This window comes from Microcaecilia unicolor, chromosome 3 (genome assembly GCF_901765095.1).
Source record: "Microcaecilia unicolor chromosome 3, aMicUni1.1, whole genome shotgun sequence".
Classification (NCBI taxonomy): domain Eukaryota; kingdom Metazoa; phylum Chordata; class Amphibia; order Gymnophiona; family Siphonopidae; genus Microcaecilia; species Microcaecilia unicolor.
Window position 1 is genome coordinate 93,063,123 of NC_044033.1, and position 16,069 is coordinate 93,079,191.

At 43.1% G+C, this 16,069-nt stretch overlaps 1 protein-coding gene across 4 annotated transcripts in view; it reads right to left on the bottom strand.

The window, feature by feature from the left end:
* The window catches only part of LOC115465597 (protocadherin Fat 4-like), a 204,670-nt gene that overhangs the window by 141,185 nt on the left and 47,416 nt on the right, over positions 1-16,069 (bottom strand). For 3 of the 4 annotated variants that reach the window (XM_030196180.1, XM_030196178.1, XM_030196177.1), the window contains exons 10-11: positions 8,002-8,271; positions 1,191-1,328 (exon numbers count right to left, since the gene is read on the bottom strand). In XM_030196180.1, coding sequence (XP_030052040.1) covers positions 1,191-1,328; positions 8,002-8,271 — 408 coding nt within the window. The remainder of the gene's footprint in view (positions 1-1,190; positions 1,329-8,001; positions 8,272-16,069) is intronic. The other variant, XM_030196179.1, reaches the window with a different exon arrangement.

The following is a 16,069-nucleotide window of genomic DNA, read 5'->3' on the forward strand; positions in this document are numbered from 1 at the left end:
TTCTCACCTGATATAGGATTATTGCTAAAATATTGCAGAAAGAAATTCAGCCTTGAGAGGTTGTGGGGGAAGAGTTATCCTTTCAGCTCTCTTTTAAGAAATGCTGTTTATCCAAATACATAAATTTAGAGCTGAAAAGTCATCCGTTTCTTAACTGGAACAAGCTCTCCAGCTGACTCAGAAACATCAGCAACAAAACCAACTTCAAGACCATTTTCACCTCTTCTCTCTTCTTATTTTTTTTTAATGGAGCATAATTCTCAAATGAGAAAATTCTCTGCTCTACTGACACAACAGTTCTCCAACTGGGTCAGGAGCTGCACAGTCCCCCTGCTCTATTCACAGGAGACAGAGAAATACTGAGCATTCTCAAACTGCACAGTGCTCTCAAGGAGCAAATCACACAGACCTACTTTGTTCCTCTGTCTCCATCTGCTGGTTGATGGACATAACCTACAGGCTCTGAATTGGTCTGGTATGGATCCTATGGAGATATTTGGGCTCCTTTTACTAAGCGGCGGTAAGCCCAACACAGGCTTACTGCTTGCTGTACAGGAAGTACTGCCAGACTACCGCAGCAGCCCAGCGGTATTTCCCACCCCTAGCACACTGTCATTTCCAGCGATACAAAAATGTATTTATTTTTGTAGCACCAGAGTGCACCCGGCAGTAATCACTGCCAGGTTATTGCTGGGTTAATGCGGGAGCTCTTACCGCCACCTCAATGGGTGGCGGTAAGCCCCCCCCCAAATGGCCTCGCGGCAAGTGCTTTACTTGCCGCATGATCATTTCCTACAGGAAGGCGAGACTTCTCTTTTACCAGCTGTAGTAAAAGGGGGCCTTGTTGCGCGTGTAAAACACATGCCGACACCAGCGCCGGCCCCCTTTTGCTGCAGTTTGCCCTTAGATTCCAGGTGTCTGCTTTCATTGGGTTTAATATCCTTTTGAAATTTCTATTTAAAAGGACAGTAAACTTGAATCAATTCATCAACACTTAACAGAAAAGAAAAAAGTAGCAGTGGCATAGTTTGAGACCTATCAGCACCAATAATAATAATAGCTATATAAATGTTAGAGTCTATAAATGTTTGATAGTGATATTTTAATAAAATAAGAAGCACGGAATTTTCAGCCAAACATACAGTCTGATTAGAGAACCTCTGTTTTCCAACATTCTATTATTCACATACCGTTTGTGGGGGCTCATTCTCTTTCACCATGATGATATTTGATTTCTGTTGAAAGACAGGTGGGTTGTCATTTATATCCTCCACAGTGATATGCAGTTCTAACTGTGCAGACAGTTGTGGTTTCCCAGAATCAATGGCCTGTAAAAATGATTTATCAAATTATCAAAATGGCTGGTGAAATCTGCTCTTAGGGGTTCTTTTACTAAGCTGCGGTAATTTCTACGCGCATGCAGCGTGCGCCCAAATGAGACTTCCACCAGACCAGTACACTCTCCTGGTGGTAATTTCAGATTTGTGCTTGCCCATAATGTGTGGATAAATTATTGATTTATTTCCTCCTACGTGCGCCAGTTCCGGTGGTAATCAGCACTTGGCACGCCGACTGGTCAACAAGCGTGTAGCATGTGAGCCTTTACTGCTAGAACAATGGATAGCATTAAGGGCTCAGGCTGGTTTTGGGCGCGTGCTGCTTTCATTTTTACTGCAGGCCCTTTACCCATCCCATTTTTAAAAAAAGCCCTTATTTGTAAATGCGGTAAAAATTGGCCCAGCGCGTGCCCAATACACGCACCTACACTACCGCAGGCCACTTTTTACCACTGCTCAGTAAAAGGGCTCCTTAATTAGGAGCCCCATTCTGTTGAATGCTAATGTGTATTAGGGGCATTCCTTCACCATTTTTTAAAAATGTATTTTGCTATGTGCATAATATTTTTTATGTGTGTAAATTCATTATATGCATTACATAAAAACCAAAAGTATGTGCATAACCTTGAATTTACATGTATAAAAAATGTTATGCCTATAAATGTAGCAAAACACAAAGAAACAAAATGCACATCCCTAGCATTTATCAAGACTTACAAATATATGTAGAGAGAGAGAGAGAGAGATACTTGTACAGTAGGTATGCTCAGGGGTGGAGTATGGGCAGAGCTGCAATTTACATGCATATTTTATTTTCAAAAACATGCAATTGCGTGTATTGTACATTTACACCTGCTCTCAAGATATAATGTTTGCACCTTCATTCTAGGCACGATTTCTGCAGGATTTGTGCTAGTATTTTATAAAGACATATAAGTACCTAATAAGCAACATATGGGCACCTTCCTACCCTATTCATCTATTATGTCCTGCTATAAAATTATCTTCTAGATGTCAAACACTGTATTTTATATTTAAACCACAAAATGCCCAAGACAATGGGAGAGTAATTCTATAACCAAGCGTCTGGTAGGAGACTATTCTATAAAGGAATTCAGGTGCCTGTTCTATAATGGAATAAGAACATAACGTAAGAATATAAGAATAGCCATACTGGGACAGACCAATGTTCCATCTAGCCCAGTATCCTGTTTCCAACAGTGGCCAATCCAGGTCACAAGTACCTGACAGAAACCCAAGTAGTAGCAACATTCCATGCTACCAATCCCAGGGCAAACAGTGACTTCCCCATGTCTGTGTCAATAGCAGACTAAGGACTTTTCCTTCAGGAACTTGTGCAACCTTTTTTAAACCCAGATATGCTAACTGCTATTACTACATCTTCCGGCAAAGAGTTCCAGGGCTTAACTATTCGTTGTGGGAAAAAATATTTCTATGTACCTTCATTGAGTGTCCCCTAGTCTTCATATTTTTTGAAAGAGTAAAAAATTGATTCACTTGTACTCATTCTACACCACTCAGGATTTTGTAGACCTCAATCATATCTCCCTCAGCTGTCTCTTTTCCAAGCTGAAGATCCCTAACCTCTTTAGCCTTTCCTCATACGAGAGGAGTTCCACAATTTTGGTTGCTCTTCTATGAACCTTTTCTAATTTTGCTATATATATATATTTAATACAGCAACCAGAACTGAATGTAGGTGCCTATTCTATAAAGGAATGTAGGCACCTACATTACATTATAGAATAGTGCAAGAAAGCACACCTGTAAATTAGGTGTGAGCAACAGCGCTAGCAATAGAACTGGCATGTGTGTGTACCTAAGTGCCAAAGATACACATGTAACAAAGTATTCTATAAGTTACACACTTAAGTGGGAATCACACACATGCTCCACCTAGACTCCGCCTCTGTGTACACCTACCTATAATATACACGATATGTAAGATCCACACATATTAGAAATAGCACCAAAGATATATAGGTAAAGATAAATTCCAGAGGACTTTATCAACATCTTTCTGTTTTGGGGGCTATCCTTTTTCTTTTTTGTGAACATTATAATACAAGTCTCATTTTTTATCTGAGAATCAGACATATTTATGGAATTGTGCTTAGGTGGAATTTTGGCATACACAGTCATATGTGCACACATATGCATGTCTATGTTGTTATTTTCACATGTACTTTATAGAATTCCCTGATAGGTGTTGCTTTGCTTCTCCATCACTATCAGAACACAGATTACTAGTAGCAAACTATACAATTCAGTCACTAGCAGGGTAATTCTGTAAGGATCCACCTGGTTTTAGCTGGGAAGAACATGCGAAAATGCCAGTAATCTAGTCATTTGTGTACATACTGAAAGCATACTACTACTACTACTACTACAAATCATTTCTATAGCGCTACCGGGTGAAAATGAGCAGTTTCCAGCTAAGTTAAGTGCCTGGATGCAATGGCAAGTGCTTTGCAGGTGGGCAGAGTTGGGGTGAAACGTTCGCGGAGCAGATACTCACACATGTAGATTATAAAATGTTATAATCCACGGGCAATCTTGGGCAATCTAAATGCAAGCATTTACACCAGATATATGGCTGGTGTGTCTGTACCTTTAACATAGACACATTTATGGCCACTTATGCTAGTATTCTATAAAGAAAAGTAGGATCCTACATCTAGGCATCCCCTTAAAAAATTACCCTCTAGATGTCATCATACATAGCAACTATTAAGAAAAGTTATATAGTTCAGTCATTAAAGAAAATGAAACACATCTAAATTATGGGGTGTCAAAGGACAAGCATTGGATATCATATTTAGTGGAAAAGTACATAAGTTTTGCCATACTGGGACAGACTGAAGGTCCATCAAGCCCAGCACCCTGTTTCCAACAGTGGCCAATCCAGGATACAAGTACTTGGCAAGATCCCAAAAGAGTACAATACATTTTATGCTGCTTATCCTAAAAATAAGCAGTGGATTTTAATAATGGTCTATGGGCTTTTCCTTTAGGAAGCCATCCAAACCTTTTTTAAACCCTGCTAAGCTAACCACTTTTACTACATTCTCTGGCAATGAATCCCAGAGTTTAATTACACATTGAATGAAGAAATATTTTCTCTGATTTGTTTTAAATTTACCACCTTGTAGCTTCATTGCGTGCCCCCTAGTTCTAGTATTTTTGGAAAGAGTAAGCAAGCGATTCATGTCTAACCGTTCCACTCCACTCAGTATTTTATAGACCTCTATCATATCTCCCCTTGGCTGTATTTTCTCTAAGCTGAAGAGCCCTAGCTGCTTTAGTCTTTCCTCACAGGGGAGCTAAAGACCATGAAAAGTGGAAAGTGAAGGGTTGAAAGAATGTAGCACTCATGTTCACCTGTTTAGACCCCACTCATTCAAGCCCATACAAAATCCACACATGTACTCAGACCCAGTTACTCACTACCCACACAATCACACTTAGTTATACTACATCCACTGCGTACATTCATTCAGCCATTCACACTTCCATGCCCTCACATATACTACATCCACTCACCCCATGCACACCCCATCCATATACCCCATGCACACACCTGCACATAAAGACCTCTTGTATTCACTTGCATACACCTCTGTCCTTGACCTATACTCCACCCAAACACCCTATCTACAACCACTCCTACCCAGACACTTATTGCCACGTCCTGCAAGAGTCTCGCCTACTCTGCCAACTTGACAAATGCTGATACTTACTGATCCATCTATACCACCTACTACAATGGTTCTTCTACTACTCTGCTGCCCATGAAAGCCTCTCCACAATGCACAAACATTGTGATCTACTGATGCTAACATAACAGTTGTCTTCCTCTCCTGCAAGCCATCATTATTAATCTGAGCCTGAAGGTTTGCGTGTCATTACAAATAGACCTTCTGGCTCAGACAGATTATGTTGAAACACTTTAGAGGAAGATTGCAGCAGCAGATCAAAATAGTCATGGGTCACAGGTAGGTGATTGTACGGCCATTGCTAACTGTGTGATTGCTCTTGAACAGTGAGCCAAATTTTTGGTGCTGGCTGGATCTGGCTTGCGGACCACAGTTTACTCACCACTGCTGTAAAAGAACCCAGAGTCAGTGCTAGGGCACCATATAAAGGGTGTTTCAGGTGATGGTGTGTAGGATAGGAGGAGGAAGATTCGTGTTTCCTGTTGAATGCCCCAGGGTGCCAAAATAACTAATTCTGGTTCTGAAAAAAAACCTTTTCTATTGTTGCTTCTCTCATACACCAACCTTATAAAGATCTCAGACTGTCCAAATAAGGAACTCCTTACTATACAAGCCATGAATTATATATCTCCATTTTTTAATGGAGCAAAAAAAGCTACATTTTCCAAGTGTACCCAAAGCAATTTTACTGTACTCAACTCAGTAATTGCAGATGGCTGCCATTTTTTTTCAGCAGGATGTAGCAGCACAGAGTTCTAGAAGCTGTGTTGCTCATAAAGAAAATTAATCTTTGTAGCTTGTGATACCCTCGAGGGAGGTAATTTTATAACAGGTGCCTAGGTTAATTGGGCAGAGAGGCACTTTTATTCTTCCTATTTTAAAGTCATATAGGTGCCTATTTGTCTTCAGAAAATACTACCACATAGCCAGAAGACATCAAGCCTAGATTCCAGGTGTGCATATTATACCTGCTTCAAGCAGCCCTAAATGTCAGCATTTATTTTATAAAATATGCATGCAGATCTTGACACCCCCCAGCCCCCACACTCTGACAACACTCCAACTGAATGCACCTACTATACAAGCACATGCTAGCTTGCAGTGCAAGTACTTTTAGGCATGAGCTAATTTTATAAGAGGCTTTTCCACAACTAAATTGTCCCCCAGATTCTATATGTGGTGCTCAAATTTGGACTCTCAAAATTGTGTGTGATCCTAATATCCGTGCACAAATAACTCTTAATCAATTATTGATGTTAATTAGCTCTAATTTGGATTTGTGCACAGATCTGGTTGCATACAATTCTATACAGATCCATGCCCAAATCCTCCCATTCACAACCCAAAAGGGGGTGTGGCTACTGGAGAGGCATGGGCAGGTCAGGGGGTGTTCCAAAGAACTATGCACAGTGTTATAGAATATGGGGACTGTATGCCCAAGTTGCACGCCAGGAGATACAGCAGGTTTCAGTTGGTGTAAATCCTTGCACTCAAAGTTGTTTTTTTCATTGTCCGTCAGTGACATACTGTCTGCTGCAATTTTGATCAGCCTACTTTCCACACTGTTATTCTCTCTCTCCTTACCACCAGACTTGATTATTGCAGTATTGTATATATTGGTTGTTCCTAATGTAATCTCAAAAAACTTCAAACGATTCAGAATACAGCTATTAAACTTATTTGTCACGCCCACAAATTTGATCATGTTTCCCCTTTACTTCAGAAGTTGCATTGGTTACCTATTGAACAACACATTAAATATAAACTCCTCACTCTTACCTTCTCTGCATTTAGACGTGGATCCCCTAACTATTTGGCATCTTTGACTATACCCTACTCTCAGGCTAGATCGCTTCATTCTTTAAATGATCACTGCCTTGTTCTTCCCAGTCCTAAAGCAGCACAGCTCGAGTTCACACGTCACCGAGCTTTATTGGAATTCTCTCCCTTTCTGTATACATTCTGAACCCTCTTTCAAGAACTTTAAAGTAGTTTAAAAAACCTGGTTATTCAATGAAACTTTTCATTTGAAAACCTAGTTATTTGAAGACGCGTGTGGTTGGTTCATCACCTGTTCTTCCCCCTTTTATCCCCTTTGTCCTGCCCTCCATCTTAGTTACTCCCTCCCCCACCTCCCACTTTGTTGGTTTCCCTTAGGTTTTAGTCTCTTTGTCGACTGCTTGTTTCTTTCCTATTGAATTCAGGGACGTAGCTATGGGGGGCCATGGGGGCCTGGGCCCCTGCAAATTTCATCCGGGCCCCTGGTTTGGCTGGAGGGGGTCCCCAACCCCCGCCAGCTGAAGCCTTCTTCAGCGCAGTCTCTGGCACAGACAATGAACGCGGCTGACCCGGAGACCGCACTGAAGAAGGCTTCGGGTGGGGGTTGGGGACCCCCGCCAGCAAAGGTATTGGTTTGTGAGGGGGTGAGGCAGTGGGGGGGGGGGGGGGTGAGGAGGCAAGCCGTGACGGTGGGGGGGGGCAGCACTCAAAATGTGCCCCCAACATCAGGCTCTGGCCCTCTCTCACATTGAGGTCTGGCTACACCCCTGAAATTATTGTAGTTCCTTTCTTCTTTTTAAGTTTATATTTTTAAATTTGTAAACCACCCAGATCTGCCAGTCAGCTAGGGTGGTATAGAAAATTTTAATAAACATAAGCGCTATTCTATAAAGAGTGCACAGCCCAGGGCAACCTTTATAGAATAGCAATGAGCCCTAATATTTCTCAGTGTCTACTTTTTGGTGCTATTTACTGAATCCAGCCCTTTATGTGTGGAAAAGGTTTGTACAATTACCTTGTAAAGACACAAAATCTAAAGTCCTGTGTAGTCTGGAAATCTAGTGCATTGTATCTGTTATTGTTCCTTTAAAAGCCATGACCAAATATAAAGGCTCCAGCTTTCAGAAGCTATACAGATCTTTACTTACCAATACTTTCAGCTCATAACTGCCCACTGTTTCTCGGTCTAAAGCTCTTGTTGCTGACAGGCTGCCAGTGGAGCTATTAATATGGAAAAGTCCATTGAAGCAATTCTTCAGGAAGTAGGATATAATAGAATTATTTCCTATATCTTTATCTGTGGCTTGGAAGGTGCCGAAGTCTATAGAATCCTGCCCTTCAAGGGCCGTTAGTCTGGTCTGAATCAGTGTGGAAAACAGTGGAGGATTATCATTGATGTCATTCACAGCGATTGCGACCTGTTTGAAGAAAAGAAGATGTGAAAAATAATGCAAGCTTGGACAATAGAAGATAGAACAAACATTTTAATAGAGAAATTTGGAATTCTAAAACACTGCCTACTTTCTGAGGACTTAGGATTGTTTTATTATTGGTTTATTCATATTTTCAAATAAATGTACTTCTACATACATCACCAAGATGAGAACGTATTTATAGAAATGTCTGGAAAACCCAATCCTCCTTCCTTTCACCCTCACCCCTTGCTAATTTAACATCTAGGAGACTGCTTCTCAACCCAGTCCACAGAACACAACTAACCAGCTTTTCCAGTGGAAGATTTAAGGCATGCCCCCAGCCCACCCATAGCTCTGCCCAGCCCTGCCCACAGTTCCGCCTCTGACACACCTCGCTGACACAGCCATGGCACCAGTAGTCACTTCCCCTTCTAGTGGCAGCAGGAGACACATTCATAAAATGTCTTCTCCTGCTGCCGTGGGACCAGTCCCACAGCTGTTATCATGATACTGGTCCTGCGGTAGCAGGAGATGTATTAAGGCATCTCCTGCTGCCTCTGGAAAAGGAAACTGTTCAGCGGGAAATCCTGGTATACCTGCAGGAGTGGGGGAGATGACTTGCAAAAGTGGGAGTCTCACACACTGCAGTTTGGTTTTCAGGATTTACATAATGAATATGCATGAGATGGATTTGTATATAGTGGAAGCAGTGTATGCTAAACTCTCTGATGCAAATTCATTCTGAAAACCGCACTGTCTGGCTACATCTCAAGAAGTTTTGTGATGGGTCATGCTAGCTGTTGTGTAAGTCTCTATGATTCCTCTACGAAGTGGAGGGTGCACCTGGATAGAATACATCACTTCCTGTTGTTGCTGTGAGTTCTAATAAAGCAAATAGTTGAGACTATTTACCTGGCCAGAGAGTGTCTGAATACGTTACGTGGTGTCGGAAGTAAATTAGCTGCACGTTGATTCTGCTTCAGCTACCAATGAATTTGGCACAGGATTGCGCTACAAATTTTAAGCATGATTATGAAACTGCAGCTGACCTGAGGGAACAGCCGATGAAAAAAAAAAAACACTTTGCACCCTCCTGGCGTGTATTGGCATAGACGTATATGAACTTTATGAGACCCTGAACTTTTAAAGTGAGGCAAACAAAACTGATGTGAGCAAAATCTTGGACACCCAATAATACTTGCATTGGAAAAATAAATGTGACTTATGAAAGGTATTTCCTGAATAAAAGGCTGCAAGATACCAATGAATCCTAGCAGAGGTTAAGCACTTAATAAAGTAGTGTATGTACAAAGATTTAGAGGACTCAGTCATACATTATAGAATTGTTATTAGCATCAGGTATGACACTATACAGCTTATTTTCGAAAGAGAAAAACGCCCCTTAGCGCCTAACCTCCCTACCATACCACATTCAGGAAACCTAGACTGCCCAACTTGACATTTCATCCGTTAGATTGTAAGCTCCTTTGAGCAGGGACTGTCCTTCTTTGTTAAACTGTACAGCACTGTGTAACCCTAGTAGCGCTCTAGAAATGTTAAGTAGTAGTAGTAGTATATTTCGACCTAAATCGATAGATGGGCGTTTTTCTCGCAAAAGCGCCCAAATTGGTATAATTGAAAGCCGATTTTGGGCGTCTTCAACTGCTACTACTACTACTACTATTTAGCATTTCTATAGTGCTACAAAGCGTACGCAGCGCTGCACAAACATAGAAGAAAGACGGTCCCTGCTCAAAGAGCTTACAATCTAATAGACAAAAAATAAAGTAAGCAAATCAAATCAATTAATGTGTACAGGAAGGAGGAAAGGAGGGTAGGTGGAGGCGAGTGGTTACAAGTGGTTACGAGTCAAAAGCAATGTTAAAGAGGTGGGCTTTCAGTCTAGATTTAAAGGTGGCCAAGGATGGGGCAAGACGTAGGGGCTCAGGAAGTTTATTCCAGGCGTAGGGTGCAGCGAGTCCGAAGGCGCGAAGTCTGGAGTTGGCAGTAGTGGAGAAGGGAACAGATAAGAAGGATTTATCCATGGAGCGGAGTGCACGGGAAGGGGTGTAGTGAAGGACGAGTGTGAAGAGATACTGGGGAGCAGCAGAGTGAGTACATTTATAAGTTAGTAGAAGAAGTTTGAACAGGATGCGAAAACGGATAGGGAGCCAGTGAAGCGACTTGAGGAGAGGGGTAGTATGAGTAAAGCGACCCTGGCGGAAGACAAGACAGGCAGCTGAGTTTTGAACCGATTGGAGAGGGGAGAGGTGACTAAGTGGGAGGCCAGCAAGAAGCAGACTGCAGTAGTCTAAACGAGAGGTGACAAGATACTGGGGAGCAGCAGAGTGAGTACATTTATAGGTTAGTAGAAGAAGTTTGAACAGGATGCGAAAATGGATAGGGAGCCAGTGAAGGGTCTTGAGGAGAGGGGTAGTATGAGTAAAGCGACCCTGGCGGAAGATGAGACGGGCAGCAGAGTTTTGAACCGACTGGAGAGGGGAGAGGTGACTAAGTGGGAGGCCAGCAAGAAGCAGATTGCAGTAGTCTAAACGAGAGGTGACAAGGGTGTGAATGAGGGGTTTCGTACAGTGCTCGGAAAGAAAGGGGCGGATTTTATGGATGTTATAAAGAAAGAAACGACAGGTCTTGGCGATCTGCTGGATATGAGCAGAGAAGGAGAGAGAAGAGTCAAAGATGACCCCAAGGTTTCGAGCTGAGGAGACAGGGAGAATGAGAGAGCCATCAACAGAAATAGAAAATGGGGGGAGTGGGGAGGTGGGTTTGGGGGGAATGAATAAAGTTGATGGGGTGTGTCAGAGGTGTGGTGAAGGCGGGGCTGGGGTGTGGTTATCGGCCGAGGAGAGATGGGCACGCTCGGCCGATAATGGAAAAAAGAAAGGCGTTTTTAGCGAGAATTTAGGTCACTTTTTCTGGACCCTGTTTTATCACGAACAGGTCCCAAAAAAGTGCCCTAAATTAACAGATGACCACTGGAGTGAATCGGGAATGATCTCCCCTGTCTCCCCCAGTGGTCACTAACCCCCTCCCACCCTAAAAAACAAAATGTTTAAATATTTTTTCCAGCCTCTAAGCCAGCCTCAAATATCATACCTAGCTCCATCACAACAGTATGCAGATCCCCGGAGCAATTTTAGTTTAGTTGGTGCTGCGCGGGACCCATGCAGAGAGCAAAAAGGAAGAAAAAAAAACATGCAAGTGCAGTCAGGGACTGTAGTAATAGGGGGACTCAAACCAGCCACCTTCTGATTACAAGACCTGTGCTCTAACCACTGCACCACTTATTCAGTTGTTTCGATGCACTTCCCTTTCCATTAAGTCCCTCCAAGTTTCTATCAGCCAATCACAGCTGTTTAGCTGACACCGATGTCAGCTAAACGAGCTGTGATTGGCTGACAGAAACTTGGAGGGACTTAATGGAAAGGGAAGGGCGTCTAAACAACTGAATAAGTGGTGCACAGGTCTGCCAAAACTACTTTAGAAACAAAGTATAAATTAGATATAGGTCTATAATGGGCTAGTAAGAGAGGATCTATCCCAGCACCCTTCAATAGAGGTCTCACCACAGCCTGCTTCCACAAAACTGGAACCTCTCCTTCCAATAAACTCTGATTACACATCATTACTAATAAAGGCTCCAGTCCATGACCCGAGATCCTCAACCACATAGTAGGGAGTGGATCCAAATAAGAATAGGTAAGCCGCATAGTAGAGAGTATCTTACCCAAAGTTGTAAGTCTCAAAAGCTGAAAAGTACCCCAGTGGGTGCCACACTGTTTCTGTTCCTCATCATCTCCCACTAACAAAACAGAGCCCCCAGATCCAACAAAACCAGAGGAATGAAGATGCCAGATTTTATTACAAAAATAGTTGGCAAAGCAATCTGTAGAAGGTACCGGGGCAAGTACTTTTTTTTTTTTTTACCCACACTCAACCTATCAATTAAAAAAAAAAAAAAAAAGAACACAAGAAGGCTGATCTGCCTGAGACACCATGGCTGAATAATAAGACTGTTTAGCCTTCCTCACCTGCACCCGGTAAAATCCATACTTACTAAAACATTCCTCCATAGGCATGTTTCTCCAAAGATGTTCCACCCTCCTGACTTGTCTACTAAGTAAAACAAGACCAATATGAAACCACCTACAATGACATCTAGAAACGCTCCTACATTTCCACACAGGAGCAACCTTATGTAACTCTCCCTTCAAACAATCAGTCCAAATATTCACCTTATTCCCCAAAGATGAAGATGGAAAATCTTCTGGAAAATAAGTAAAGAAAGGAGGGAGCACCAATGGATTAATCTTAGATAATTCTTGAGAATGACAGCAAAATTGCCCAGGGGAGGCCATTACCTGCCTCTCAAGAGCTACTGTTAAAGTAACAACTGCATGATCCAACCAAGAAACAATACAGATAACTTCCCCAACCAAGGGGCAAAATCCTCCCAAACAAGCACCAGATCTAATGTATTCCCCAATACATGTGTGGGACTACTAAGCCTTTGCAAAAAACCCAGTTCATCAGGTAATCCCTGAAATTGCCGGGTCCTTGGTGCAGTAACCACACGCATATGAACATTAAAATCTCTGAGAATTAAAATATTATGGAACGCCGTAGCCAATCCTGCTATAGTCTGGTAAATATTGTCCCACTCCCCCACAGATAACTCTGGGGGACAGTAGAACAATGCAATATGCTAGACATACAGATGTGAGATCTTAACCAGCAAAACCTCTTTATAAGGCAACTAGTAAAAAAGGCCCGTTTCTGACACAAATGAAACAGGCGCTAGCAAGGTTTTCCTTGGAGTGTGTATGTTTCAGAGAGTGTATGTGAGAGTGACTGTGAGTGAGAGAGAGAGTGAATGTGTGTGTGTGTGGGAGAGAGAGTGAGTGAGTCTGGGTGCGAGTGTGTCTGTGAGAATGAGAGTGTGTGCAAGTGTGTATGTGAGACACAGTGTGAGAGAGAGAGAGAGAGTGTGTTTCACACAGATACAGTGTGTACGAGAGAGAGAGAGAGAGAGAGTGTGTGTGAGACACAGACTCTCTGTGAGACTGAGTGTATGAGACCAAGAGAGTGTGTAAGCACGTGACACATAGAGAGTGAATGTGATACAGTGTGAGACATAGAGTGTGTGAGAGACAGTGTGTAAGAGTGAGAGAAAGACAGAAAGACATTGACTGTGAGAGAGAGAGAGAGAGAGAGTGTGTGAGAGAGAGAGTGTGTGTGTGACAGAGATACCCCCCCCCCTCTGTGGTGTCAGGCCCCCCTCCCTCCCTCCCTCTCTCTGGTGTCAGGCCCCCTCTCTCTCTCTGGTGTCTGACCGTTACTGTGCAGGACGCTGAGCTCTGGCTGTGCTTCAAGGAACTGACCAATCCTATTTAATAGAATGCACCTCCAACATTCTGAAGCCGAGAAACCTTGTGTGGTTGGTCACTTCTGCTTGTGAGGAACCCGGAAGTACGTGATGTCAATTCAGGAGATGGATATAGAGAGCAGGAATGCCTCAGCCATGCAGTCAGCTTTAGAATGTTGAAGGTGCATTTTATTATATAGGAGGATGATCTGAAAATACAGAGTTTAAAATTGCTGTTTCTACCAGGTAGAATAATTTTTAAAGCTGTTTTAGTGATATGTAATTTAGATTTCATGATATTCATATGTACAGATGGTAAGGTTTCAAATAAAATAAAATGGTGTGCATTAAGAAACCAAACACAAAAACCTTTTGTCCTTTACCCCTAGTAAAAAAAGGCCCTTTTCTGACACAAATGAAACGGGCGCTAGCAAGGTTTTCCTTGGAGTGTGTATGTTGGGGTGAGTATGTGTGAGATTGACTATGTGTGATAGAGTGTGAATGTGTGTGTGTGTGTGTGTGTGTTTTTTGTGTTTATTGCTTGTGTGGAAGGTTGGTTTTTCCTTTTTTTGTGTGTGTGTATAGGGGGGGAGGGGTGTAGCTCCTGTAAGCACTTGGGAACCTGCCTGCCAAGTCGTTAATATGCCTGTGTTCTGGTGAGCTGTGTTTGCAAATTTGAACTGCATGTCTATTTGTCAGCATTCCTTGTTCTGTGGAAGGCTGCGTTTTCGTTTTGATGTGTTTTTTTTTGGGGGGGGGGAGTGGGGATGGGGGTTGGGGAGGAAATTCCTTTAAGCACTTGTGTACCTGCCTGTGAAGTCGTTAATGTGTGTTGTGGATAGCTGTGTTTGCTTGTGGTTGTGGGGAGTGTGTCTTTTGAAGCTCCTGTAAGCCCTTGGAAACCTCCCTGCTTGCTGTTTTTATCTCCATTTGTAGTTGTCTGTTTTTCTGGTTGTGTGGAAGTGTGCGTTTAGATTTTGTGTGGGTTGGGGGGGAGCGAGGGGGTGCAGACATCGAGTCAGTGGTTAGTTTTGTGTGGATGGTCGTTTCTTAGGGTGGCTCCACATGCCGGGAGCAGGAGCATGGGCATGGGCATCCAAATAGTTTTGTCCTTCCAGCGATGTTCCTCGTTTCTCTGTGCTGCACAGAAAGTGACTCGTTGCGCTGCTGAGCTTCCTCGGAAGAAAAAAAACCCATCAGTGTGCTTGGTTTTGAGTGTATGGGAATGACGGCTGTTTTGGGGAGTGGAAACAGAGATTAACCAATGGGCTTCCTTGCTCGTGTGTAGTAATCGTCGTGCACCATGGCTGGAGTCGGAGAGGAGAGGGAGGGTGGTGGAACGGTGAGCAAGAGGCAGCAGGAGGGTGGGTGAGAGGGACTGTGGGGGGGCGGGGGGGACGGTGTCCAGCGCCGATTTTGGTTGGTTTTGAGTGTATGGGAATGACGGCTGCATTGGGGAGTGGAAACAGAGATTACCCAATGACAATCCAATTTGTTGAGTGTCATTGCTCCGCCCTCAACATCATCACTTTGTGATGCGGGGGCGAGGCAGACACTCACGCGATCTTGCAACTACAAATTTAGAACGTTGGAGGTGCCTTTTATATATAGAGATGTTTTAGTAGACAGAGACTGCAGAGCCTGAGTATAGAACACCACCAATCCTCCCTCTCGCTTATAGTTTTGGGGCAAAACAGCCACCGTATAAGATGACAGTACACTCTGATACAGATAATAATCCTCCCCATCCCAGCCACGGTAAAGAGTGGCCCAGCGTGCGCCAAAAATACGCGCTCATACTATCGCATGCCACTTTTTACTGCGGCTTTGTAAAAGAACCCCTTAACATGAATATTCTGTGTTAGATGGAAAAGAAAAAAGCAGATCGGTGATAGGTGTACAGACTTTTATTCGTGTAATAGCAATCTCCTTATATCGCCTGGGGCGATATAAGGAGATTGCTATTGCACGAATAAAAGTCTAAAAACGTATCACCGATCTGATTTTTTCTTTTCTACCTTGGAGTTTCCTCTCCAAAGGGACACCACCTTGTAGTGGTGGAGGGGCTTCAATGTTTCAATGACTCAGAGGGCTATGCTGAAGGGTTACCCATATCAGACAGGCCTCTGAGAAGAAACCAGACAAAGAGTGTCCCAAACTAGGGAGAGTGGAATGATGGTGGCCTGAAGCTCGTACGCTCAACGGCCCAGCTGTCCTCTGAAGTTTTGTCTTTGTTTACTTGAAATTTCCTCTTTGCACCTGCAGTTACCTTAACTAAAAGGAAGGGGACAATGGGGGGTCAGCCGCCAATGGCCAGCATCTTGTCCCCTGTGCAGCAAGTGTGGGACCGCTGCGCGACAAGCTGCCCATAGATGATTGGGTTGATGAGTCCATTGATTAGCGCCGGCGAAGGAACGT